Source organism: Staurois parvus, unplaced genomic scaffold, assembly GCF_062004578.1.
Source record: "Staurois parvus isolate SC_StPar_1 unplaced genomic scaffold, SC_StPar_1.0 ptg000636l, whole genome shotgun sequence".
NCBI classification, from domain to species: domain Eukaryota; kingdom Metazoa; phylum Chordata; class Amphibia; order Anura; family Ranidae; genus Staurois; species Staurois parvus.
Genome location: NW_028318432.1, coordinates 3,247,188 through 3,272,642, shown reverse-complemented (window position 1 = coordinate 3,272,642; position 25,455 = coordinate 3,247,188). Strand labels below are relative to the sequence as shown.

At 42.3% G+C, this 25,455-nt stretch overlaps 1 protein-coding gene across 2 annotated transcripts in view; it reads right to left on the bottom strand.

Moving 5' to 3' along the window:
• Positions 1-25,455, bottom strand: part of PLXDC2 (plexin domain containing 2) — a 696,519-nt gene that overhangs the window by 214,014 nt on the left and 457,050 nt on the right. For both annotated transcript variants that reach the window (XM_089693732.1, XM_089693733.1), the window contains one exon: positions 6,366-6,488. In XM_089693732.1, the coding sequence (XP_089549858.1) occupies positions 6,366-6,488 (123 nt within the window). The remainder of the gene's footprint in view (positions 1-6,365; positions 6,489-25,455) is intronic.

Below are 25,455 nucleotides of genomic sequence, written 5' to 3'. Positions count from 1 at the left end.
ACTTCATCGCCAGACTCTGCCATGTGCCACTTTCAGGTCTCCTTACACTGTTGGTGGGTTCCATTTTGTGATAGGGTGCTGTATGGCCTTCCATTGCTGCTGCCTCCACCGCCACCCTGCGCCATGTGCCTCTGTTGTCTGCTCACGCTGCTGACGGCTTCCGCTTTTTAACCGAGGCCTGTGTTTGGCTTCCGAATACTGCTGCATCCACCGCCACCCTGCGCCATGTGTCTCTGTCGTCTGCTCACGCTGCTGACGGCTTCCGCTTTTTAACCTAGGCCTGTGTATGGCTTCAGAATAATGCTGCCTACACCGCCACCCTGCGCCATGTGCCTCTGTCGTCTGCTCACGCTGCTGCCAGGTCCATACTGATTCATGGCCCCCTGTACCGGCTCCTCATGAACGTGGTTCAGCGGGTTTGCATCACTTAACGGCAAATCGTTGACAAACGCTGGGACGTTCAGTGTTGTGCGCATTAAGCCAGACACCAAAGGGCAGCACAGACCTGTTATTACTCGCTCAAGCATGGCTGAACAAAACCAGTCTCTACCACAAATTGGACCCAGACCTGCCCAGGTTCTCGTAAGTAGATTGCACGGAGGAGTAGAGTTCGTTATTGGAATTAACTGTGAGGGACTTTTAAACCTAGGCCTGTGTATGGCCTTCAATTGAAGCTGCTTCTGCTCCGCCACTCTGCCATTGGACTCTTGATAGTCGACAACAGTGTAAGGAGACCTGAAAGTGGCACATGGCAGAGTCTGGCAATGAAGTCAGCAGCAATGGGAGGCCGTACAGGGACCCATGACACACTCTGGACCTGGCAGCAGCAAGAGGAGGCGGTACAGGGGCCCATGGCAGAGTGGCGAAGCGTAAGCAGCTTAAATTGAAGGCCATACAGAGGCCTATGTTAAAAATAATAACATGTTTGGGGCATGATTCATGGCGGATTTAGTCAGTTGTGTCAGGAACTGGTGGTTTGAAATCCAGACTAATCCACGCCTGATTCATTTTCACAAACGTGAGTCTCTCCACACTTTGGGTGGACAGTCGTGTCCTCCGCGGAGTTACAATACCTCCTGCCGCACTAAACACGCGCTCCGATGCCACGCTACTGGCCGGGCATGACAGCCTTTCAAGGGCAAATTCAGCTAGTTGGGGCCAAAGGTCAAGTTTCGTTGCCCAGTAGTCAAGGGGATTGTCTACCTCGGTGCTGTCCAAGTAGGCCCAAGCCTGTTGTTTGAGGTCCTGCTCCAGGTCCACCTGATGCTGCTGCGGCTGGTTAGTAGTTTCCTCACTGCGCTGGTGAAGAAAGCTACTCATCATCGACTGCAGACTGAGGCAGCCGCTGCTGGTGGAGCTGCCACTGCTCCTACCACCCCACCCCTCCCCTGCTGCCATGGCAGCGGAACGCGAGCGCACAGGGCCCACAGTGTCTGAGGATGGACGTTGGCGCAGAAAGGCAGAGACCAACTGACTACATAGGTGGTTTTTATAGTACGTTATTTTGGCCTCCCTCTCAGCAGGTGTGAAAAAGGCCACCATTTTTGAACGGTAGCGAGGGTCCAACAAGGTGGACAGCCAAAAGTCATCCCTCTGTCTGATGGTTATTATTTGGCTGTCGCTACGCAAGCAACTGAGCATGCTATGGGCCATTTGTGCCAAGGAATGCGAGGGACTCCCTGCCTCCATCTCCACAGCATACTGCCACGGTGCGTCTGGGTCCTCTGTCTCCTCCTCCTCCTCCTCTACCAGATGCTCCTGCTCCTCCACTCCTGTCCGCTGAGTGGAAAAACCACCCATTTCACTCAATAATTCCTGAGCATCAATGTCCTCCTCTACCTCCTCCTCTTCTTCCTGTCCTGCCCCCACAGGGGTCATGTGGCGTTGAGATCTGTGCGCCACGTCTACCGCACCCTGACCAGCCATTGTTAACAGCATTTGTTCCAGGACGTGCAACAGAGGAATGACATCGTTCATCCCATAGTCCTGCCGACTCACGAATAGCGTGGCCTCCTCAAAGGGCCTGAGCAAGCGGCAGGTGTCACGCATGAGCTGCCAATGGCTGACATCTAAGTTACACAGGGGAGTACCTTTATCCGCTTGTAACATCAGGAAATCGGTGATGGCCTTTCGCTGTTCGTAAAGGCGGTCTAACATATGTAGGGTTGAATTCCACCTTGTTGCAACGTCGCAGATCAGGCGATGCTGTGGAATTCCGTTCTGCCGCTGCAGCTCAAGGAGGGTGTGCTTTGCGGTGTAGGAATGGCTGAAATGCATGCAAAGTTTACGTGACATTTTAAGGATGTCTTGCAGTGGGATGGTGGATTTTAGGAACCGCTTGACAACCAGATTGAACACATGAGCCATGCATGGCGCATGGCATAACCTTCCTTGACGCAGAGCAGACACCATGTTCTTTCCGTTGTCGGTCAACATGGTTCCGATTTTCAGTTTGCGCGGAGACAGCCATCTGTCGATTTCTCTGTTCATTACACTCAGAAATTCCTCCCCTGTGTGACTACGTTCGCCAAGGCATACCAGGTGCAGCACAGCGTGACACCGTTGCGCCCTGCACATGTGATATGCCGATCGGGTAATGGGACTTGGCACGGGGGTGGCGGCTGAGGACACGGCGGAAGAAGAGGTGGTAGAGGCGGACATCTTTGCTGGACCAAGGACGTGCAAACGTGGAGGCAAAAGCGGCGTGACCTGTCCAAGTTGCTGGTGCGGCTGTGCCGGCACCACATTCACCCAGTGGACCGTAAATGACATGTACTGTCCCTGACCGTAGTTACAGCTCCACACGTCGGCGCTGCCGTGCACTTTGGCAGAGACCGACATGCTCAAAGACTGGCCCACCATCTCTTCTACATGTGAATTCAGGGCTGGCACTGCCTTTTTGGCGAAGAAATGCCGGCTTGGCACTCTCCACCGCGGCTCGGCACAAGCCATCATTTCTCGGAAAGGTGCTGAGTCCACCACTTGGAAAGGGAGGGACTGCAGCACCAGCAACTTGGACAGGAGGACGTTCAGCTTCTGCACCGTCGGGTGCGTGCTCGCAAACTGTTGTCTCTTGGAAACGGATTCCAAGAAAGACTGCTGACGGAATCCGTGAAGAGGAGTAGCAGGAGAAGGAGCATCTGAACGAGCGGAAGATGCCAACGAGCGACAACTCCCCTCAGCAGAGGTGTTGGAGCCTTGACTGGCTGATAGAGGGCGATTGACGTCAGGTGACGGAGCAAGTAACGGAGCGGGTGATGGAGCGGGGGCTGGGGCAGGCAGAACCGCCGTATCTTTATCACGGTTTTCCCAGGCCACCGAATGGCGACGCTGCATATGCTGACGCAACGCTGTAGTCCCAACATGGACCCCCTGGCCACGCTTGACTTTCTGCCCACATAGTCGACATACGGCTACGTTTACTTCCTCGGGCGGCTTGACGAAAAATTGCCACACCGCCGAGTAGGAAACTTTGCCCCCGCTACTCCTCACTGGCTGACTGCTACTTCCTCCGTGCACACCGGCACCACTACTGGCCGTGGTGGTAGGCTGCAGTGGAGCTGGTGCTCTACTCCGTGGCCGTTTGCCTCCACTGACACTGCTGCGACCCTGCTTCCTCCTGGGCAACCCACCGACTGTTTTGCTCGCTGCCAAGCTGCCACCCTCTTCTCCTGATGATGCGGAAGCAATAGCCTGATGACGACGAGGCTGCCAAGTGCGATCAGCCTCATCATCATCAATTAGGGTCTCCGCCTCACTACTAGCCCCCTCGGCTGCGTGTGGGTCAGGAGACAGACCTGTCTCTAGACCGGCTACCGAGCCACTCTCCTCGCCAGTACTTCTTCGCCTGGCTGCTGAAGAGGCGGATGTCTCCCCCCGTTCCTGACCGCCCTCTGTTAGCTCTTCCTCACTGTACAGTGGGGCTGAGCCCACAGCATGCGATACTTCGCTTGGTGAGGGAACACCAAAGGACAGGGGCAGGTAGAGGACACGTGATTTCAGTGGGCTTGCTCCCGGGCCATGCCAACTAACGGTTGTGTCTGACGTACCCACCGACCGTTGGCTGTAGGTGTCAGTGGGAAGAGGAAGACGACCGAGTCAACCAATCGATGACGGCAGGGTTGTCGGTGGAGACACGACCGCTGGATGACACCGGGAGCACTGGCCTCTGGCTGCGACTAGTGCTGCCTCGACCCCTTCCTCTGCTGCCACGTCTGCTCGCTCCTGAAACATTGCCTCCTCTGCCACTCCTCTGCGTGTTGTCTGACATACTCTTTAATTCAATAGTGGTTGTGAAGCAGAAAGTAACGATTCTGTGTCCCTGAGTAACAATTCTGTGTCCCTGAGTAACGATTCTGTGTCCCTGAGTAACGATTCTGTGTCCCTCAGTAACAATTCTGTGTCCCTGAGTAACAATTCTGTGTCCCTGAGTAACAATTCTGTGTCCCTGAGTAACGATTCTGTGTCCCTCAGTAACGATTCTGTGTCCCTGAGTAACAATTCTGTGTCCCTGAGTAATGATTCTGTGTCCCTGAGTAACGATTCTGTGTCCCTGAGTAACAATTCTGTGTCCCTGAGTAACGATTCTGTGTCCCTCAGTAACGATTCTGTGTCCCTCAGTAACAATTCTGTGTCCCTGAGTAACAATTCTGTGTCCCTGAGTAACGATTCTGTGTCCCTCAGTAACAATTCTGTGTCCCTGAGTAACAATTCTGTGTCCCTGAGTAACAATTCTGTGTCCCTGAGTAACGATTCTGTGTCCCTCAGTAACGATTCTGTGTCCCTCAGTAATGATTCTGTGTCCCTGAGTAACAATTCTGTGTCCCAGAGTAACGATTCTGTGTCCCTGAGTAACAATTCTGTGTCCCTGAGTATCGATTCTGTGTCCCTGAGTAACGATTCTGTGTCCCTGAGTAACAATTCTGTGTCCCTGAGTAACAATTCTGTCTGTCCCTGAGTAACGATTCTGTGTCCCTGAGTAACAATTCTGTGTCCCTCAGTAACGATTCTGTGTCCCTCAGTAACAATTCTGTGTCCCTGAGTAACAATTCTGTGTCCCTGAGTAACAATTCTGTGTCCCTGAGTAACGATTCTGTGTCCCTCAGTAACAATTCTGTGTCCCTGAGTAACAATTCTGTGTCCCTGAGTAACGATTCTGTGTCCCTCAGTAACAATTCTGTGTCCCTGAGTAACGATTCTGTGTCCCTGAGTAACAATTATGTGTCCCTGAGTAACGATTCTGTGTCCCTGAGTAACGATTCTGTGTCCCTGAGTAACGTTTCTGTGGCCCTAAAGTCTCTGTGGCCCTAACTCTGTCCCTAATACAGACAGGTCTGTCTCTCTTGAATGACCGGAGGCTAATGGAGAATTCTAAGATGGCCGCAATTTATAGCTCCACCATTACACAGTGCTGGCTGGCTGGCTGCTGATTGGCTAATGCGATCACATGTCATGAATGAATGCATTATGGGTCAGCGCGCTTTGTCTGCGCGCCTTCCCAGAGATCCCCACTCCGTCGCCACACATGTCGCCGCCATTTTTGGGAAAATTCGATTCGTGCATCCGAAGTTTGCTAATTTTCGGATTCGGCGCGAATCGAATTTTTCCTGATCTTCGAAACGAATTCCACTTTGCCATGTTCGATTCGCTCATCTCTACTTATAGCACAAAAAATAAAAATGGCAAAGGTGATCGAATACCACCAAAAGAAAGCTCTATTTTTGGGAAAAAAGCACATACATTTGATTTATGTACAGCATTGCATGACCGCGCAATTGTCAGTTAGAGTAACGCAGCACCATATCGCAAAAAATGGCCTGGTCAGGAAGGGGGGTAAGTTTGGTGGAGGGCAAGTGGTTAACATTTGATTTTTGATTAAATGGAATTCACTGTCATAAATTTGTTTGTTCATTTGGATACTATTATTTATAGGTAAGTTGATCCAGGGAATATCTGATTTCCTCTTGAGGGGATCAGGAAGGAATTTCTTTTCCCCCACTGGAGAAAATTGTATCATGCTTTTATTGGGGGGGTGGGTTCCTTCCTCTGGATCAACTCTGGCTATAGGATTCTGTATATGCAGGTTTTCTATTTGTGTGTGTTTTGGGGGGTTGAACTTGATGGCCTATGTCAGAGAAAACTTTTCCATCCTGTTCCTTGGAATTTTCCCATTACTCTGGTCAAAAATGAATGCCAATCTGACCTAAATAATCATTTCAAAATTAAATGAATGTTTTTAAAACAAAAACATTTTGAACAATACTCTACTAGTGTATGGCCCACTTAAGGCTGGGCTCAGTGGCCTACAGATTTAAAAGCCAGCACACAGGTTAAGCACCAAATTCTCAAAACACAGCATTACATACCATTGTCAAAGTATCTGACGGTAGAATTCCGGGAAAGGCTCGGATCAAAATTGGCCATCAAGGGAGCAATATATTGAGTTGCTGTGAGCATCCGATGCACAACTTCCCCCGTATATATAAAACCTGAGGAAAGACACACAAATTAGAACACTTTTTCTTTATCCACTTCAACAGCAGGGAATTGAAAATGCTAACACAAGCTTTGTGTGTTCTTTGCAGGAGCTTACTTATCGCTGGTGTGATCTATAATATGCCACAAATTTGCCAATTACGGATACTTTATATGTGTTTGGTAGAATTACAGAGGTCTGAGTATCGCAAAAAGGAATGGGAATCACATCTGCTCAGAAGACCAGAAATTGCTCAAAAAGCATATGCTCCAACATATTGCAGGACTTGTTCTCTACTTTTATGCTGTGTTTGCTAACTGGTTTTCTTTGCATTAATTCCAACGCATTTGCGTTTTTGCATTTCATTTTATGCTGCTTCAATTACCTTCTCGGAAATCTAAACTATCCCTGGAGTCGTTCATGGCTATGAAGCAGATTGTCATGAGAAATGTAGCTGACAATTTAAATACATAGCTTCTGCCAAAACAGATGACTCCTCTTTGGGTTTGCAGGGTTTGATCCCCAGTTGGAGTTATATTTCTTTCCTTCTCCTTTAGGACAATATCATGTTCCTTGTCACAACTGTGACAAAAGGAGTTTGGCTTTTAAGTCAAGCTATTGTTATCACCAACCATATATTGCAATGGAGAATTTACTTTGGCTGATGGTAACCACAGTTCAGACCAAAGTTGAACTAATACTGTCCTATCTTTGCCACCAGGTGTTGGTGTAAAATATTGAACTTTGAGAGCATGTTTTATATCTTGACAGGACACAAAGAATCATTTAGAGTAAGTTATTATGTTTTTCCATTGTGTAGTGAATTTTGGAAAATTGTTGAGCCAGCATGCTTAGCCGATAGCTTATTGGTGATTTAAAAGTGATATTGGTGATCAAAAAACACTTGGTGCAAAAGCCAAAATTTAACAAGACTGCAAGTTCAAACCAAGCACAATTATTTGCCAATCAAACTTCCAGTTTCTTTTAAGCCTGAATACTAGACAAAAAAATTATCAATGAATGCAGTCATGTATGCATTAACAATTGTTAATGGAGACCTTTTAGTTATTATTATTATTATAATACAGGATTTATATAGCAGCTTTTCTCAGCGCTTTACAATATAAAGTAACTTTAAAAGTATTCTTGAAAAAATCCCTAACATGCCACAATTTGTTGTTTCTGATGCCACAATATACTGCAACTGTATAATTTTTTAAGAAAGCTTTGCCTTATAAATTAAAGTGTTACTAAACCCAGGACACTACATTCACTATATCTGGTCTCCCCGGACCCTGCATTCACTATATCCGGTCTCCCAGGACTCTGCATTCACTATATCTGGTCTCCCACAGTACACAGAACATGGAAATGCTATTTTAGTAAATATAAACTGCTAAATACCTTTTCTCATTAGCAGTATTTATCAGTCTTATAAATTCTATCAGTGTCCAGCTGAGCACTGGATAAAGCTTGTAGGAGGAGTTTTCATTCTGCTCTGACTTTCCTATGAGGCTGCATAACCCCTGACCCTCTGTCTAGGACAGGGCTGATTGGCTCTGTGCTGATCACATGCACCCTCCCAAAGAAAAAAAACTAACCATACACATTAAACTGAGCAGAGTGATTCCTAGAGTTTCATACTATCAGCAGATGGATTGGAGACAGTAGAAGAAGGGGAGAATCAGAGAAGACAGGATCAAACAGCCTTTTTACACAGTGTGGAGGATGAACCCCTTAGGTTCCAGATTGAGTATAACAAGCATGCTTTACTTCATATACAGACTAAATTCACTGTTGTGAGTTTAGTAACACTTTAAAGCAGTAATAAACCCAAAAGCAAACATTTATTATATTGCAGCTTACTAATTATTAGATAAGATGGCTGCATTAGTGTTCTTTTTTAGGCTTTCTTTCCTTTAGTTTCACCTGGTGCTCCAGCTAGTAAGTCTCTTGTTTTTTCAAATGAACAAGCTCTCTTGCAGATGTAGTAGTTACAGGGATGAGACAAACCATTTAACACTGAGGGTTGCCATCTCATCCCTTTAAAACCAAACACATATTAATTACACAGGTTCTGAGACTAAGTTAATGCAGATAAGGCATTAAGGTGTCCGTTTATGACACAGAGAATAGCTGCGATTCAACGGATCTCAGCTATTCTCTGGTCATTCACAGTTTATGACACTCAGGAGATCATGTCAGCCCTTCTCTGGAGATCTGTGTTCTCCCTCCAGATTCTCCAGCCCAGAGCTGGAGAATCAGAGGGACCGAAAACTAAGCAGAGATAATTTACCTCTGCTTAGTAAACTGATCTTTTACTGTAATCTCGCGAGATTATAGTAAAATCAGCCGTTTTCCAGAGTTTGTAGACCGTTCTCCAGCGTTTGGAGACCGTTCTCCCTTCGTTCAGAGAACTGCTTCATAAACTGCATTCACAGGAGAACTGTGTTCTCCGAGAATGCCGGAGAACTGAGCAGTGATCTATTACCGCTGGTTCATAAACGGACACCTATGTGAGGTAATTTACAACCTTAATCAGCCACAGAATCTGTGCATTTAATGAGTTCAGTCAAGGGATGAGGTGGCAACTCTGTTAACACTATCAGGGCTGTTTACAATGATCTGCTTTTATTTAATTATGTAAAACCTTTATCCCAAAAAGGAAAATAACTGTTTGCTGTAACTGCTTATAAAGTAATAGCAGTAATTTGTTAGTGTATTTAAATCTGCTAGTACATATAACACTCCCCTCTTCCCAGACTGACAATGCTGCTGTCCAAAGGTGCCGCCTTCATCACTCTAATACAGGAGGTGTGTTACTGGCCAGATCACCAAGTGAAAACAGAGGGGGAAAAGCCTAAGAAAAGAAAACAAATACAGTCACCACAGTGATTGGTAAGCTGCAATATATTTTTTTGTTTTGGGTTTTATACTCCTTTAATAGCAATTAAATAGCACATAGAGCACTACCAATTCTCAGATTGCAGAATTATTATTATCTGAGGGTAGGCATGCATTATAAAGATTATTATTATTATTTTTATCAACTGGTTACTATTATGATATTATTATTTTTATTAACGGTTACTACCTTTACTTTAAAAGAAAACAAATGCAGCCATCACATCTAATAAATGGTAAGCTGCAACATATTATATATTTGGTTTTGGGTTTAATACCAGTTTAACCTCCTTAGCGGTTTTCCCAAGTGTAGCTCGGGGTAAAATGTCAGTACCAAAAGCGGTAACCCCAAGCTGCACTCGGGATTACCATGCGGCGTTGCTCTGGGAGTCCCTGCAGCACTTACCTTGTCCTTCTCTCCCGCGATGTGTCCCTGCAGCGTCCCCGGCCATCTCCTCCAGCCGATGCCGGCATCCGGCTTCCGTGTTCTGGTCCCTGTGACGTCGGGACATACGGGTGCCGGAACCGGCGGCAAATTTGAAATTTTTCAAAAAATGTCATTTTTGCTGTCATTGCTGTTTCAATGCATTTCACATACATGTTGTCCCGAGTACTTTGTCCGGCGCCCTGCCTGCATTTTGACTGTTCTTTCTGCCTGGAAACGTAGAAAGGTCCATGGCGTCCAAAAAGCGTCCCTTTACGTCAAAAGCGGTTTTAGACGGCTAGAGAACAGCGATAGTAAATCAGAACTACTTGCAGAATTGAGTGATAATGATTTGTGGGGAAATTCATCATCAGACACTGAAAACGATTTTGCGACTTTGCTCAGCGATGTGCGAATTTGCCTCTGTATTTCAAATTTCAGTGTTTTTGGTTTGATTATATTATTGAATTAAATTTATTATTATTATATTATTATTTTTTATGATTATTTATTAAATTATAATTTATGATTTTGTGTTTCAAGTTTTATCATATCCGGAATGTTTACTAGACTCTTGTTCGTACAGATTTCAGTGAGTTATTCCTAAAAATTACAGCCTACAATAAAAAACTACATATTTCCATGCAAATAAATGGTACTGCTTTCAGCACAAAAAATCGGAAAGAATCATACCGCCGAGGAGGTTAAGCTCCATGAGCTCAAGTCAGTGACTTTGGCTGAGATGATGGCATCAGTCTACTGAAGACAGGAAGGAGCATTTCCTCACTCTCCTCTCCCCTACTAATCAGAATGTGATATTGTAACTTAGTAGGTAGCCAGACGTTGAGAAACCTCAGCAGGGGATGATCTGTGTTAGACATTTGTGAACACAACCAAGATCTGCACATGCACCAGGATTTACATGAATGTGTCATCTCTAAGCCAATGTCTGAGTACAGGAAGTAGATGCTGATCCTGCATAATGCCTGAACAAAGTTTGCTGCACTTCTGGAGGAAAAAAGAAGGGAAAGCATCTGGAGACATGTTTAGGGGAAGTACCGTGATCTCTGTCGGAGATGATAATTACCTGTAAGTGTCAATCCATTACTTAGCATGCAAGCAATAGACATAAAAAACATATTTGATGCTAGGTCCACATTAACATTTAATCTGATACTCAGAATGAACATCTCGCATAAACCTGCTACCTTAATCCCTCCCTTTAAATGAATAAATAAACACTACATAAATCCTAGTCTTAACACTTAATGCTAAAGTCAAACTGCAGGCACCAGACTCCTATTCACCTAATTGCTGTAATTTCCCTGGGTGTCATTCAGGCAGAAAGACTTAGGACATTTCATTGTGGAAAGGAATTGCTGCAGGGGATGAAGTAAGCATTGCACCTAAATCTTCATTTTTTTAGCTGTAGAATAGTTCTCAAGTAGAACAGCGACAGTGAAAAGTTCTTACACACCAACCCTGACAAAGTGGCCAAAGCCACCACAAAATGTGTTGGAGATGTCAAAAATTGCTTCCATAAACTCTTCTTGATACACACAGTTGTCTCAGAAATATCTTCATTAGAGGATATGAAGTGCATTTAGGCCATGAAACCTCAAACGTTCACATAATTTTATATTATAAAAACATCAAATACTACTAGGACCACATACTTCATTCTTTACCAAGAAGCTGTAAGTCAAAACATAACCTTCTGCACTCAGGTGTGGTACTTAGGGGTTGGAAGGTCTCCCCTGATGGCTGATCTTGCAAGTAGAGCACCCTAAGGTTTTGTTGCCCTCTTAGGACTGTGGGTATCCTTGCTACAGCCAAGAGAGAGGACGCACCAACCTAGTGCATTATCATATCTCAATTTCTATTTAAAAAGTATAAAACATGTGAGTACTCACAAACACATGTCATACACGAGCATATCTAAAGATAAAGGCAAATCCGCCTTCAAATCCACCATACTTGGCTGATAGCAAGGGAAGACCTCTAAATGACCATAAATGGTTAATGTGTTTTGTGGGTCAAGACCTCTTCTTTAGAAGATCTGAAGAAGAGGGCTTGACCTTCTAAATGCATTAGCTATTTATGGACATTTAGAGGTCTTCACATGCTATCAGTCAAGCTTAGTGGATTTGGAGGCTGTCTCGTCTGTACCTTTAGATACGCTTGTGTATGACGTGGGTTTGTGAGTACCCACTTGTTTTATACTTTTTTAATAAAATATTGAGTTATAGTAATGCACTAGGTCAGCGCGCCCTCTCTCTTGTTGTTCTGCCAAGAAGGTACCAGGGCTCACCATGGCCTAGAGAGCAATCCAGCCCAAAGTTCTGTGTAGAGACAGAAATTTTCTCCTCAGAAGGTCAGAGGTTCTTGCCAACCATAGTTTCAAGCAACAGCACATAAGTAAGTAGAACAGTTTCTCCTGTGTCCAGGGGCGGATGACAACTCATGGGGCCCCCGGGCAATAGGGGATCATGGGGCCCCTGTGTCCTTGCCCACACTCAAAAAATCCTACAAAAAAGGTACCAGGGGCATTTCATGGGGCCCCCTACTGACCCCGGGTCCTCGGGCAGTGTCCGAGTGCTCGAATGGTCAGTCCGCCCCTGCCTGTGTCTCTATGTCCCCCCTTATTTCTGCTCTCCAAAAACATTGTTTTTGGACAACTACAGTTATTCAAGAATGTCCAAAGAGGCCCTACAGAAATCAGATTGAAAACAGATGGAAATATGTTTGCCCCCAAAGAAATGCTTTATTTCATAGATGTTAGGGGTACATTTTTGTTTTGTTGCTTGAAGAAGTTGGACTTGTAGGGGGACTGCACCCTAAGGTAAAGCTGACTACGGTTAGATTTGCATTCAAATGTACATAGAAAATGTATTAGTCAGAACAATATTTCTTGCCATCATTGTATCAACTAATTTTGTTCAAAAGCCCCTGAAATTTCATCCAGCTCTGATGTATGAATAAAATCCCAGGTAGGTTGCCTTGCATTTTTTCCTGAACAAACACCACATTCACAGCTACACGTTAGTTAATTTGAGAGTCTTGCTCCTTCGAATTGTCTCGTTACTGTTATGGAAAACCAACATGGATTTGACCCCACTAACCATTCGAAAATTTTTGAATGAATTCTATTGGTGTACGGTCAATTTAAGTGACACTTAGGTGCTAATTTCTAAATCAAATCAATCACTATTTAAAAAGAAGAATCTTTTGGCACATTTATCAAGTACAGCTATGTGCTTCAAAATGAGCTATTCTCTTCGCTTGCTTTGAGATATTAACCATGCCAAATGCGGGCCAATTCTTACATTTCTCATAAACATGTAAAAATCTGCATTTTTTTATTAGAAAATAAATTAGAACCTCCGAGCACTATGTCTTTTCTGAAAGCAAAGTCCCTGGAGAATAAAATGGTGGGTGTTGCAATTGTCACAACCCCCTGATGAAGCCACGTGACCAGTGGCGTAACGCGTAGGGGTGGGGCTGCGACGTCACTCGGAGGTAGCCGGATTGTTTGACAGACGGTGGGTGCATGACTCAACGGTCAGCGGAGGATTCGTTATATACAAGATTGCTTTATATTGATCGCATAAAATGTGAGTGCACTACTTGGTAGGAATAAATAAATTTTTTTCTACATATGGAGAGACGCATAAAGAGGATAATATAGGAGGCTTGTAACACCATAAGGAGGGATTAATCCCAGAGGGGATAATCAGTGTTAAAGGATATCCCTATTCTACGAGAAAGGAGCCCCTTATTCCAATCTAAAAAGGAAAAAGTCTTAATCAAGCAGGTTCCAAAGGAGGTGAACCGAAAGCGCATATAGCCTAATTGCAGGCATTTAAGGAGGTGAGCTTACATCTGCACTAATTGGAGGATTCACAAAAAGTCACGGATTGAAGGTTAATAAAGCACAGAGTCACTATTTTTATGATTAATGGGACATTTTTTATATATCACTAATTATAAATGAGTGATTATTCACAATTATTTTTGAGATTTATATTTTTTATTAATAATGATGTGTAATTGGTTTAATAATAATTAGTTTTAATAATCACTGGTATGTATTAATATTATGAATTATTGAGTTTTTATAATCAAATTAATTTCTTGGATATTAAGTTATCATTATATATGAAAATTTATTTTTGGTTAATGGCATGATAACATACGTTCAATTTTATAAATTTTTTTGAAATTAGATCACTTCTTTGTATATTAATTTCAAGGGTATAAATAGGGGGTTATGAGTACTAAAGAGATATTATAAAATAATAAGGAGCGCAACATACTTTGGTGAAATAATATTGTCACACACATGTTCAAGAAGAAATACACTGTGCAATAGAATACCCGTTTTTTGGTATAATATAAAAGATAATGCTACATGGAGCAAATACATACCAAACATGTCACACTTTAAATTTGCACATGCCAGTGGAATGTTTACCAGTTTAGAGTTAAACATGAGGTCAGGTTCTAGATTTATTGCTCTCATTCTGATGTTTGTGGCGATACCTCTCACGTGTGGTTGCTATTCACATATTTGTGCGGGACCTACATGAGCGTTCACATTTACTCATGAGCACAGAGGGACGGGGGTGCTTTAAACAATGTTTTATTATTTATTTTATTTACATTTTTTTACTGTACCATTTTTTTTAAAAACAACTTTATTGCTATAACAAGGCATAAACAACAGAGTTTGAGAGAGGCAATGGGTGGCGACAGGAGGTGTGGGGGGCCCTCTGCAACCTGTAAAAGTGATCAGGCAGCTGTATAGACGCTCAACTCACTTTTGCAAGAAAAAGAATCACTGGCTGAAAAAAAATGGTATCAGGATCATGCCTGTAGCTGCAGCCATGATCTTGGTATAACCACCTCAATATGAGGCTGTATATTTACAGTACCTACAGCAGTATTGAGGTGATTAAAACAAGCAAACTCCCAATTAATAAATGGGGAAAAAGTGCAGGTAATCGATCTGGCAAAGTCATGTCACCAAGCTCTCTCCCTATCACGGAATGTTCTTTGCAGCGTTATGCTGTGCATATTTCTGCATTTTGATGAGAATATTTCTTGATTCATGTTTATCAACCAATTCTGTGATTGCTAAAGTTTAGTTGGTGGACTTTTTATTTTGCAGTTTATCTTATTGCATAGGTGTGAATCAATTAATATGGATACATAAATGGTAGGTAGATAGAGCCCAAGATTGCGGACTGTGGGGCCTAGGAAGTTTGTCTACCTAGAGGCTCATGCTGGCCTTGATGGAGTTGGAGTGGCCTTCATGGAGTTGCAGGTTTCAGCATTGCCCATTAGGCTTGCAACCAGGGGCGGACTGACCATTTGGAAACTCGAGCACTGCCCGAGGGCCCAGGGTGAGTAGGGGGCCCCATGAGATGCCCCTGATACCTTTTTCAGAGGCTTTTTTAATTTGGGCAAGGACACAGGGGCCCCATGATCCCATATTGCCCAGAGGCCCCATGAGTTGTCAGTCCGCCCCTGCTTGCAACATTATACGAAGCTATCTAATTTGGATGCCGGGAGTTGGGATCCTTGACCTTGAGGCTCATGATGGCTATCAGTGGCCTTGATGGAGTTGCAGATTTCAGCGTTGCCCATTAGGCTTGCAACATTATCCAAAGCTATATGATTTGGACATTGGGATCCTTGACCAGCATACCTAACATCTACAAGCACAATCACTGATCACAACCGAATTTGCTGGGATTTTTATTGAGGCTCTCCCAGTCTCATTACAAAAGTTAAATAAAAAATGTCAATGACCTATTTATTTTATCTCATAGTTTTTTTTTTCCAAAATAATGTGAGGATTCCCAACCTCCCATTGTTTAACAGGATGATAGCTTTACTAATTGTAGCCATTACTTAATTTCATGAAGGAGCTGATTAAAAGAGTCTTCAACATTCCCCTTAATAATTCAGCGCTGGGTACAGTTTGCTAACTTTTAATGCAATTTGCAAATGTATTTGTTATGGCCGCATGAAGTACAAAGTAATTGAAATATAATTTTGAACAAAGATTTATAACAGGCTGCAGCATAGAGAAACACCCTCGCTATTTTTGTATTAAATGGGATAAAAGGGTGAAATGAATGCTCGACGCCTGCTCTTTACATAATATTTAGTCCTGGATAACACTGACACATCAAATTGATTGAAAGTATAATTTATAGAGTATTTTATAGGGCTGTACCCTCAAAATGGATTTCAGCTAATTAAATGACAATCCATTGGACATTTCAACAGTATTTACTTCCATTTGCAAAAAAAGGTCATTTATACTGAACATAATAAGACAAATGATTGGGAATATAATTTTATTTGCTATGGTAATTTGCAAATCACTGAAGTACAGACAACACTGACATTTTAATAGATGCAGGAGGTTAGACCCCCCTCTGTGACTGGCTTTTCATATCTCTATTTTATATCTTTGTATTTCATATATCTATTAAAGGCCGAATACCACTAAAACTACTATTTGATGTTTGGCTGGACAAAGGGCTAACTCAATTGAAAATTCAATTACAGTTCTTCATATTTCTGTACTACCCACAAACTCCTGACAAAGGTGTCACTCTCCCACAAACGGAAACTGTGTTATGAAGAGTCCCCCATGAGCATGATACCATTGCTTCACATTATAATGGCTCTGGAAGTAGGGTGGAACTAGGAATTCTGGTGGAGATACCTTGAATCGTAATCTACCTTAGTAATTTAGAGTTCATACTAGGGGCGGACTGACCATTCGAGCACTCGAGCACTGCCCGAGGGTCCGGGGTCAGTAGGGGGACCCATGAAATGCCCCTGGTACCTTTTTTATAGGCTTTTTTGAGTGTGGGCAAGGAAGCAGGGGCCCCATGATCCCCTATTCCCGCGGGGCCCCATGAGTTGTCAGTCCACCCCTGGTTGATACAGCGCCTCCTCACTGCCTGTCAAATGCTCTGTACAGAGTGATCTGAATGCAGATGTGTGAATGAACCAAAAGTCAAATTTAGGTATTTGCATTTTAAAAGTACACGTAAGGATGTATTAATAACAGAGCTGTATTTATATGTACATTTTATATCTGCATGAAGTTTGGCTTTAACCTCTTGCCATCTGCCCTATAGCAAAAGTACTGCTACGGGGCGGCACGGCTGCACAAAATCATGTGTATATATACGTGATTTGTAGTTTCGGGTAGGGAGTGCGCTCACGCACACCCCTTACCCGTGCTGCTATTGGCGGCTGGGGATGTCAATCATTGGGTCCTGGCCTACGATTCCCAACCGGCACTCTGTGATCGTCAGCAAAGCTGACAGGGGAGAGACCTGTGTATAAACAATACAGATCTCTCTGCTGCCAGCATGGACATGCTGCTTTGTATCTCTCTGCACAGCAGTGAGATACAAAGCAGCATGTCTCCCAAGTAAAACAGCACACAATGTAAAACACACACAGCACACAGTTAACACTTTGATCGCCGCAGATGTTAACTCCTTCCTTTTTATTTGCACTGATCACTGTATTAGTGTCACTGGGGATGTCAGTGGCAGTTATTCAGTTCCCACCCAGTGTCAGTATGTCTGCCGCAGTCCCGCTATATGTCGCTGATCGCCGCCATTACTAGTATAAAAAAATTTAAATTCCAGTATATATACCGCCATTTGTAGATGCTATAAGTTTCACATAAGCCAATTAATATACACTTATTGGGATTTTTTTTTAGCGAAGACATACAGCATACATTTTGGTCTAAATGTATGAAGAAATTAGTTTTTTTGTTGAATATGTAGTAAAAAGTCATAAATATTGTTTTTTTTTTTTTTTCAAAATTAAGGGTGTTTTTTTGTTTATAGCTAAAAAAAAAACACAGATGTGATCAAATACCAGCGAAAGAAAGCTCTATTCATAGGAAACAAATGGCATACATTTCATTTATGTACAGTGTTGCATGACTGCGCAATTGTCAGTTAAATTAATGCAGTGCCGTATCGCAAAAAAATGGCCTGGTCAGGAAGGGGGGTAAATCCTTTGGAGGGCAAATGGTTAAAGCCCAACTTCAACTTCCTTTTTGCGTTAGATGCCCAGGGAAGGGTTAGAACTCCTCTCTTTTTATTGGTGTTTGATGAAATTTCCCCACACTTCTATTTCAGTGACAGGGTTTCAGAACAATGGGAAATATCTGCAATTGGGAAAGAGATAGCAACATAAACACAATTTCTAGAACAGTGGGAAAAAGGTATTTCTTCAAAAAAGTTATTCATACTCTCCGTGCCAATCTGTCCACATGACCCCTGATTCTTTATTTTTTTACCTTGGTGTTATACATTGTTACTAGCACACAAAAATGGAGAAATATTTCCCTATTGAAGCTACAGAAAACTACAAACCTACCATAGCTACTAGCCCTTCGTCATTCAATCCAAAACTAAAGCAGACCCTTTAAGATGAGTGTTCATACTTACCTTTCCAACAGGCTTTGACCATCCCTTTGATGGGGATCTATAGCCTTTGAAAACTGTTCAACATCCAACACACTTCTTGGTGGCTTGGATGCTAGTCTTCTGCTGTTCTCTGTGGTTCAGTTCAATAGTCTCTATGCCATTACAGTACACAGCAGAACCATAGCAATTGTAGATCAAGTTATTGAAGAGCTTTCAGCAACCTTAGATATAAGGACAATATGAGTCAGCATCTGCCAAGGAGGTACAGTGGGGCAAAAAAGTATTTAGTCAGCTACCAATTGTGCAAGTTCTCCCACTTAAAAAGATGAGAGAGGCCTGTAATTGGCATCATAGGTAGACCTCAACTATGAGAGACAAAATGAGAAAAAAAATCCAGACAATCACATTGGCTGATTTGGAAAGAATTTATTTGCAAATTATGGTGGAAAATAAGTATTTGGTTACCTACAAACAAGCAAGCAATCTTCTCCAAGATTCTAGAGCAGGGAGAGGCGTCAGAGAACTGACCTGCAAAGCCTCTCACCACTGACCTAAGGTTGACCCAGCTGACTATTGCCCAGGCTGCTACTTAGCCTTTTTAACTATAAAAAAGAGACCTATTTCCCCCTGGCTATCTAGTGGGGTGCTCCATTATAACTGGCCATTGCAGCAAGGTGCACATGGACAAACAGACAAAGAATTTCCCCGCACACTTACCAGCCAGCCTGCAAAACAACCTAATTGGCCCTATCTAACCATTTACATTAAAAGCAGAGGGTTTTGTTTCAACACATTTGCAGTGCCCACACCAAGGAACCTCTGTATATACTGCGGTCTTAACTCTAAATTTCCACAGCCTCCATAGTAAGAGCACATAAGTATGGATAGATTAAAGGCAGGTATGCCCGGAAGGAGCCCACCCCTCCTTAACAGCACAGGGATGCACATGATGCGCAGCAACAGCGCAATGGCAGCGAAGGCATCCAATGTGTCCCTGCACTCAATTCATTAAACTGTACAAAAAAGTAGAGCCACTCCAACCTATTACCAACCTTTGTGTCAAGGTGCACATGGAAGGGCAATGCACATCACAAGCAAACAAAGGATTTCCCAGCACAGTTACCAGCAAGCCTGCAAAGCAACCAAACCTTTGTTTGTTTGTGAAGCTTGTATTTACTTGCAATTCCTCTGCCATAAAGCATATTCTGATATCAGGAAAGGAATAAGTTAAATCTAAAGGCATAACAGAGAAGCCGCTGGTCCTCCATATTATCTGCATTGTTCCAGATTCTCATCTGTTCTCCGTGAATTGAGCAATTTATCCTGTTTACTGTCTAAGCATCTTTCTTTACTTCAGTATCCCGCCTCTGACAGGCAATACATTTCCTACCTGGAGATCATATTGACTTTTACCATATGTGCCTTTTAATTACAGGGCTGAAGGCTGATGTGTGGGAAATAAAAGCATCTTATTTTCTATCGTTTCACAAGAGATGCTAATCTTTATTATAATACAGCTCTGTGTCTCTTTGTTAAGCTTTCTCATGATTGGCAATACAATGAGTGGGTTACTAGGCATCTGTATATCCATAAAAACTGTGATCTTGTTTTCTTCCTTCTAAGTTCTGTAGATTTTCTTTTTTTGTATAGAAAATTAGATTTTATTCTCTGCAGGATATCTTCTTGATGATGGCTAGACAAATTCTAACTACTCTGTTCAACAGAGCTTAGCCAAATAACAAGGCTTCTTCAATCCCATCTCATCTTCTGTCTGCTACTGCTAGTGAAGGTCACCATGGGGCCAGGTCTTAACCGCCAACGCTCGCTCGGCAGATTGCTCCTAAGAACAGGTGGTGAGAAATCTGCCTGTCTTTACTTGAACTGGTCGCCACCAAGACATGCTGCGATCCCAACTCAACTAAACAACAGGCACGAAGCACACAAAGTGAAAAGTCTACTTCATTTTCTCCATGTCTCTCCTCAGTTAACCTCTGCAAGCTCTATAGTTTCACATATATTGATTTTTGGAGCTCTGTATGGCCACTCTTTGATGTGCCAGAGAGTAATTCTCCTGGGACATACAGTCATGGCCAAAAAAATTGGCACTCCTGTATTTCTGTCAGATAATGCACCACTTCACCCAGAAAATTGTTGCAATTACAAATGTTTCAGCTTTCTCATATTTATTTCTGTTGTTTGTATTTGTATGACATAAAAAAGAGAAGAAACAAAAAGCCAAATCTGACACATTCCACACAAAATTCCAAACATGGACTGGAGAAAAATGTTGGCACCTCAAAACTGTAAGAAATAATTGCATTCCAAGGTTGTGAGGCTCCTGTAATTTGTAATTGAACTCACCTGTATCAATTAACAGGTTCTGATAACACAGAAATCACATAAAAAATCAGTTAACATGATGAAAAATGGACTCAAGCTTTCTTTTGTGTGTCTCTATGTGCCACATGGGGCATGGAGAAGAGAAAGAGCAGCAAAAAATTGTCTGAGGATTTGAGAACAAAAAGCATGGATAATCTCAAGGTTACAAGTCCATCTCCAGAGATCTTAATGTTCCTGTGGACACTCTGTGCAAAATTGTCAAAAAGTTTACAGCCCATGGCATTGTAGCTAATATCCCTGGATGTGGACAAAAGAGAAAAATTGTTTAAAGAGTGCAACAAAGGATTGCTGAAATAGTGGATAGAAAAAGCAATGAGGCCTTTAACCACCTCAATACCGGACACTTTTACTCCCTTCCTGCCCAGACCAATTTTTAGCTTTCAGCGCTGTCACACTTTGAATGATAATTACTCAGTCATGCTAAATTGTACCCAAATGAAAATTTTGTCCTTTTTTTCACATAAATAGAGCTTAGTTTTGGTGTTATTTAATCAGCACTGGGTTTTTTTTATTTTTCTTGCTATAAATGAAAAAAAAACTAAATTTCTTTTTAAAAACCCCACATTCTCTTTGTTTTTATTATAAAATTTTGCGAATAAGTAAATTTTCTTCATATATTTTGACCAAAATTGAAACTACTACATTGCTTGGTAAAAATAACCCAAATCCGTATATATTATTTGGTCTGTGTGAAAATTATATAGTCTACAAGCTTTGCTACCAATCATTGAATATTGATCACACCTGATCACACCTGATGTACCGATTTCTTGAGACACTAACAAGCCAGGACAGTACAAATATCCCCCAAATGACCCCTTTTTGGAAAGTAGACATTCCAAGGTATTTAGTAAGAGGCATGGTGCATTTTTTGATGCTGTACCTTTTTCCCCACAATTCTTTGATAAATGAAGAAAGTAAATAAAATCAGTTTTTTTTTCACACAGTTGTCATATTAACAGGTTATTTCTCTCATACAGCATATGCATACTTGCAACTACACCCCAAAGAACATTCTGCTATTCCTCCTAAGTATAGGGAAACCACCGGTGAGAGGCTTTTTCACAGTCTAGCCACATAGAGAGATCCAACATGCAAGGAGCACTGTTAGGTATTTTAGGAGCATGAACTACACATTTAATTTCCTGACTACCTAGTACATTTTTAAGGTGTCCTGGAGCACCAGGACAATGGAATTACCCACAAAATGACCCCATTTTGAGAAGCAAACACCCCAACGTATATTCTATGAAAAGGAAAATTTATTTTTTTTACACAAAGTTGTCCATTTTTAATATATTTCTAACACATATGTTAGATACCCTGTTTATACCAAAAATTGCACCCCAAAATACATTTTGTTACTCCTCCTGAGTATAGTGATACCACATGCATAAGGCTTTTCCCCAGGCTGGCCACATAGAGAGGCCCAGCATCCATGTAGCACCTTTAGGTGTTCTAGGGGCAAAAATTGCACATCTAATTTTCTGACAACCTAACACATTTTTGAATGCCCTGGAGCACCAGGAAAGTGGAAGCACCCACAAAATGACCCCAGTTTGGAAAGCAAACACTCCAACATTTTTTGTGAGGCATAATGAGCCTTTTGAATATGTCATTTTTTCCACAAGTTTTTGTAACATGTGGAAAGAAAACGTATTTTTCTTTTTTTTACAGTTGTCCATTTATAAGATATTTATAACACAAAGCATGTACATACCAAGAACTACACCCCATAATACATTCTGCTACTCCTCCTGAGTATGGGGAAACCACATGTGTAAGACTTTTTCACAGCCTAACCACACAGAGAGGCTCAACATGCAAGGGCAGATATTCATCACTTTTACAGATGTGAATTTTACACTGGTGCTCTGTGACAGATGTTGTTCACCGGTATGCTGTGATAGATGTGGATTTGACACTGGTATGCTGTGACAGATGTGGATTTGACACTGGTATGCTGTGACAAATGTGGATTTGACACTGGTGCACTGTGACAAATGTAGATTTGACACCGGTACACTATGACAGATGTTGATCACTGGTACAGATGTAGATGACCACGGGTACATGTGACAGATTTGGATCACTGGTACAGATGTGGATGACCCCTGGTACACTGTGGCGGACGTGGATCACTGGTACAGATGTGGATGACCTCTGGTACACTGCGGCGGCCGTGGATCACTGGTACAGATGTGGATGACCACTGCTACACTGTGACAGATGTGGATAGTCACTGTGACAGATGTGTGGGGGGACAATGTATGGATGATCAGTGTGTGTGTGTGCTTGAAAACTGTGTTCACTTAGCTGGCAGCACATATTGGCTCTGCTTCTCCTCACTGACAGACTCTGTGTGAGAAGCAGAGCCAATCACCTGACAGGCGGCCATGTTTACATCACATGATGGCTGTGATTGTACACAGCCATCATGTGATCAGAAGGGTCAGTCAGAGAGCACCGAGAGTGTGCAGCTTCATTGCTATGCAGCCGCGCGCAAGCTCACGTTCTGAGGGAAGTTCAGGAATGTCCATTTAGAACGGCGAAGATCCCACCTGGCTGTTTATCTGGAGTGGCCAGGCGGGAAGCAGTTAAAGAAAAGAATACAGTCCCTACAGTTAAACATGGCGGAGGTTCACTGATATTTTGGGGTTGCTTTGCTGATTCAGGTACTGGATGTCTTGACTGTGTGCATGGCATTATGAAATCTAAAGACTACCAAGGAAATCTGGGGTGCAATGTAGGGCCCAGTATCAAAAAGTTGGGTCTCTGTCAGAGGTCGTAGGTCTTACAGCAGGACAATGAACCAAAGCACATGTAAAAAAGCATCCAGAAATGTTTTTGTTAGACAAAGCGCTGGAGAGTACTGAACTGGCCAGCAATGAATCCAGATTTCAATCCCATAAAGCACCTATGGAGAGATCTTAAAAAAGCAGTTGGGAAAAAGAACTCTTCCAATCTGAAAGACCTGGAGAAGTTGGCAATAGAAGAGTGGTTCAACATTTCAGTAGAGGTGTAAGAAACTCATTGATGGCTACAGGAAGCGATTGATTTCAGTTTTTTTTTCCAAAGGGTGTGCTACCAATTATTAAATTAAGGGTGCCAATAATTTTGTCCAGTCCATTTTTGGGGTTTTGCTTGTAATGTGTCAGATTTGGCTTTTGTTTCTCTACTTCTTTGTGCCATACCAATACAAACAAAAGAAATAAACACGAGAATACCTAAACATTTGTAATTGCAACAATTTTCTGGTGTGAGGTGATGCATTATCTGACAGAAATGCAGAGGTGCCAATATTTTTGGCCATGAATGTAAATGAGCCCCTAGTTTAATAAAAGAAATGCTTCTACATAGTAAACAAATTTTTGAATATACATAAAGTGATTTAATCAAATGAGCATCTCTAATTTACCTGATTTATTTAAATGACACAACATAAATGTAAAGAAAAAAAGTTATTTTCCTTATTATCATAAATATAATTATAAAGACACTCATAAAAACTGTGCCCTTTTATTCAGTTATTATTGAAATGCCAAGTTCCAAAAAAAAAAAAACCTAGTGTAATTTATTTGGACTAAAGGATCCCTAAAACATACAAGGTTTTGTAGTTCTGATTCCACATCTGGAATAAAAGCAGCATCTTGATAAATATTCATTCAAATATAAGCTATTATATGTTGACTCTGACAATGAAGAATATCTGTCAAGGTTGAATTCTATTTGAACAACATTTGGCAGTGAAGTATAGCAATAAAATATCAGAGAACATCTTGATCTAAACATGCACTTGGATATTTCCGTGTGTTTAACCAGCTCGTTATTAAGTTGTCGGCAATATCGCACAATGTCTGTTCCCATTAGCATACAAGAGCTCTTCTTTGCTTATTCTACCCTGGTTCTTCCAGGATATGATTTCCCAGCTGTGGTCTTAGATATCCTTGACATATCATGTTTTAAGGATTTCCAGAAGCAATTAAGTCTTCTCTGGGCAACATTTGCAGTGGCAGCAATGGTATTCGCTACCTCTCTTCTGAGAGTCAGAGGCTCTGCCATGCAATAGAGCTAAGCGGAGAGGAAGCAGACTGCTGTCAGGGGCCAGCATGAGGATGTATTAACTAAGGATTATTCAGCTGAATCATAAAGGAAATAACCGAGGCATAATATTTTGATAAATCCACAAAGTATTCAGTCTGATCCACTTACTAGATTAAATCAGATAAATGGTCTTTACCTGATTTAAAAACACCTCCAGTACAAATCATTTTATTGTAGCGTGCCTACATGCCAAGTCCATAGCTGAAACTCCCAAAAAAATGCTCAGCCCTATAGGAAAAAAAACACATTACAGATGCTTACAAATCACTGGTGATCCACTATATCATCCATGTGTAAGATAGTTATGACATTATAGAGTAGCCATTTTCAGCTAGGGTTCCATGGAACCATTAAGGTTCCTTCAACGTTTCCTAAGGTTCCTTGAGCTGTGGCTGACTGAGCTCCCATCTGTAGTGCTTACATAATTATGGGTCCAGCGCCAATTAACATAGGTAGCAGCATGATACCAGTAATCTTTTTTGCTCTTCATAAAGGTTGCTTTCTGACCACCACTGTAAGAGGGAGTGTTCTTTCCACTTGTTCTCATTAGCATAAAAAAGATTGAGAAAAGCTGTCAAAGATTGTTGGGGTGAACTGTTGAGGTCCTCTTTAACAGTTCACTTCTAGGGTTGAAGAAAAAAATGATTGCCTTGTCAATTGGATGATAT